Raw genomic sequence first — 2,971 nt, 5'->3', positions numbered from 1 at the left:
TCACTCCTGCTCGTAGACCAGGGAAGCCCCAGTGGAGTGGGGAATCCCGGGGAATCCAGCCTTGAAATGTTGTCCATGCTGAGCGGCTCTGGGCAAGGCTGTCAGGTAGATGTGACGCATCCAGATCTCAGGAGGCAGAGGCTTTGATCTGTGCTTGGGCCGTGTTAGGTCCCGCCAGAGAAGAGACCCCCAGGACTTGCCTGGACTTCAAGTAAGGCAGCTTGAGTGAGAACTGGGTTGGAGCAGGGGAGGGGGTGACCTCGGACATCAGTGCAGATGAGTGGGTGGGGCATCTAGCTCCTGCTGTCAGTCCTGGGAAAGCCCCCGGGTAGTGTTTCTGGGGGAGGTAACTCCACACTTCCTCCTCAGTTGACTTCAGGAGATGTGACATTGGTCTTAGGGGGGACAGCCTCCTTTTAGTGTGGGGGAGAGTGGACCAGGACCTAAGAATTGCCCAGGTAATGAACCTTAGTGAGGCGTGATGGGACCTCGCTCCTCAGGGCTGCGATGGCTCTCCAGAGCCCCAGCCCACCTGCCTGGCTGCAGATTGTGGAGAATTCCCAGCCTGGTTTGCCTGGTTGCACACTCGGAAGTATTCAGTCCTCCCCTCCATGCTCTTGGGGGATATGGCAACCGGGAGGTGAGGAGACCTGGGGGTCCTGTGGCTGTATTGTCAGAGGTCCGTTGGGTGGCGGCTTAAGCAGAGCCACCTGTCACAGTTGCGTTTGCCAACTGAGGCCATTCACCTCTGCCTTCCCTCTCTTCAGCAGTGATTCCTCATTGCCCTCCTTCCTGTCCACAGTCCTACCTGCTGCCACCCGCAAGAGCCATCATGTCTCTGCATCAGAAGAATCCACAACACTCACGGCGTCAACGCCTTCAGACCCGCAGTGAGACCCAGGGTCTGCAAGCTGCACAGATGTCCGAGGCACTGGTGAACACCCGTGTGTCTTCGCCTCCTCTAATGCCTGGCAGTTCGAAGGGGGCTCCTGCTGCTGGTGTTCCCAGCACTCGTGAGGGTGCTCAGGGTTTCCTGTCATCTCCTGTTGCCATCACGGCCACCTCATCAAGCAGATGGGGTGTGCACTCCAGTGGCCACAGGGAGGTGGAGAGCACTGCCCAGGCTGCCCCACAGCCCGCAGAGTTGCCCTTAGATGCTATAGATATGTTAGTGTCTCTTTTGGTGCGTTACATGCTGCACAAGTATCGCATCAAGGAGACTGTAACAATGGAAGATATTTTCAAGGTTGTCTCTCCAGTATGCAATGAACACTTCCCTGTGATCTTCGCGAATGCCTGCCAGCGCCTGCAGGTGGTCTTTGGCCTGGATTTGAAGGTAGTGGATCCCCCCAACTACCGCTTTGAGCTTGTCATCAGCATGGGCCTCACATATGATGGGATGCTGTCTGGCAAAGAGTACGTGCCCAAGACCGGCGTCCTGATCGTCGTCCTGGGTGTGATCTTTATGAAGGGCAATCGTGCTACCGAAAGGGAAGTCTGGCGAATTCTGAATGCGATGGGCATGCATGCCGGGAGAGTGAACCCCTTTTTCGGGGAGCCGCGGAAGCTCATCACCAACGATCTCGTGAAGGAAAAATACCTGGAGTACCGGCAGGTGGCCAACAGTGATCCTGCCCAATTTGAGTTCCTGTGGGGCCCGAGAGCCTATGCTGAAACCACCAAGATGAAAGTCCTGCAGTCCCTGGCCAGGGTTAATGGGGTTGAGCCGAGTGCTTTCCCATCTCAGTATGAGGATGCTCTGCAAGATGAGGAAATGAGGGCCAGAGCCACCATGTCAGCCTCGGCTGCCTCCCTTCTGGGGCCCCTGCTGGTTCTAGTGGCAAGTCTAGGCACGCCTATTGTCCCTAGTGACGCTTGAGGCCGATTCCTCACTTTGTTTTCAAAGGCCATTTAGAGTTCAAAGAATTGAGGCCTGAGGTAGTGCTGAAAGGAGCACAGGATGTATGCGTATGTGTAACTTGGAAATGTGTTCTTTTATTTGTCACATGTTTATTATTCAAATGTTGTTTCTTTTAGTACAGATTCAGTTAGCTTCAAAATCTCCACCTTTAGGTGAGGTATCAGTCTCACATGTAAGGCTATCATGAGGTTAAGTGGTAAAGCCTCTGCTGTTTTGCAAAACTAATTGCAACCGTCTTATATTGTCACCTGAAATCAGATCGCACAAAAGTTCTATATGCATTTATTCAAAAAATGGATGAAATCAGCTGTAAGATAGTTTGGTTCATGAAGTGGAAGCAAATGCATTTTTCTCCAGTTCCAGCTTTTTTGTCTGTAAGGGTTCAGAATGTCAGCTCAGAATATGCTGTTTGGCATATTTATTTTGAACTAAAGATACTTGAGCAGTAGCCGATGCAGGAGGGACACTCTGACCCTTCTTAATCCCCCTGAAAGCAGGAGATAAATCTCTCATGTGGATGGTGTCCTACCTGTCCCAGGAGGATAAAGGGCATTCTTATCACTAGAGACAGAGAAGTTAGGGCCAAGATGGCTGTATAAACCTTATTATTTACTACTTGCTACCCTTAACCCACACCACTCTGCCATGTCAATTCTTCGTAGATTCATTTTTAGTTTGTCTAAAAGTTATAATAAAAGCTTCCTGTTTTGGTCACTTCTTTGAGTCTCATATTTTTGTGGGGCTCCCATATGCACATTTGTATGTAATTAAATTTGTGTTTTCTTCTGTTAATATGTGGTTTCACTAAGGGGTGGGGAGTGGGTTGTCTTACTCAATAACCTAGAAGGATAGGGGGGAAATTACTTTTCATCCTCTATTTTTGCATTACAACATCCTTCCCCTGGATATTCTCCAGTGTGCCTTCTTGTCCAAATTGGAATGTGATGCTGCTGACCAGCTCTTCATTGCATCCTCTTCTGAGGCCTTCCTTCTGCGCCCCCAAGGATCTGCCGAGAACCACCTGCCCTTTCCCTGACTTAGTGTGTTCCA

General features: G+C 50.7%; 1 protein-coding gene across 1 annotated transcript; it reads left to right on the top strand.

Annotated features, from left to right (window-relative positions):
• The first annotated feature begins 1,023 nt into the window (after positions 1 to 1,023).
• On the top strand, positions 1,024 to 2,564 carry LOC140847499 (melanoma-associated antigen B16-like). Its single transcript, XM_073227997.1, has one exon. It carries the CDS (start codon positions 1,166 to 1,168, stop codon positions 1,877 to 1,879), a length of 714 nt encoding a protein of 237 aa, XP_073084098.1. The 5' UTR covers positions 1,024 to 1,165; the 3' UTR covers positions 1,880 to 2,564.
• Positions 2,565 to 2,971: the final 407 nt, after the last annotated feature.

This window comes from Manis javanica, chromosome X (genome assembly GCF_040802235.1).
Source record: "Manis javanica isolate MJ-LG chromosome X, MJ_LKY, whole genome shotgun sequence".
NCBI classification, from domain to species: Eukaryota; Metazoa; Chordata; class Mammalia; order Pholidota; family Manidae; genus Manis; species Manis javanica.
This window is presented reverse-complemented; position numbering and strand designations above follow the sequence as displayed.

What these genes read in the sequence shown, in the direction of transcription:
- LOC140847499 (XM_073227997.1), top strand. Translation starts at nt 1,166, where the DNA reads ATGTTAGTGTCTCTTTTGGTGCGTTACATGCTGCACAAGTATCGCATC.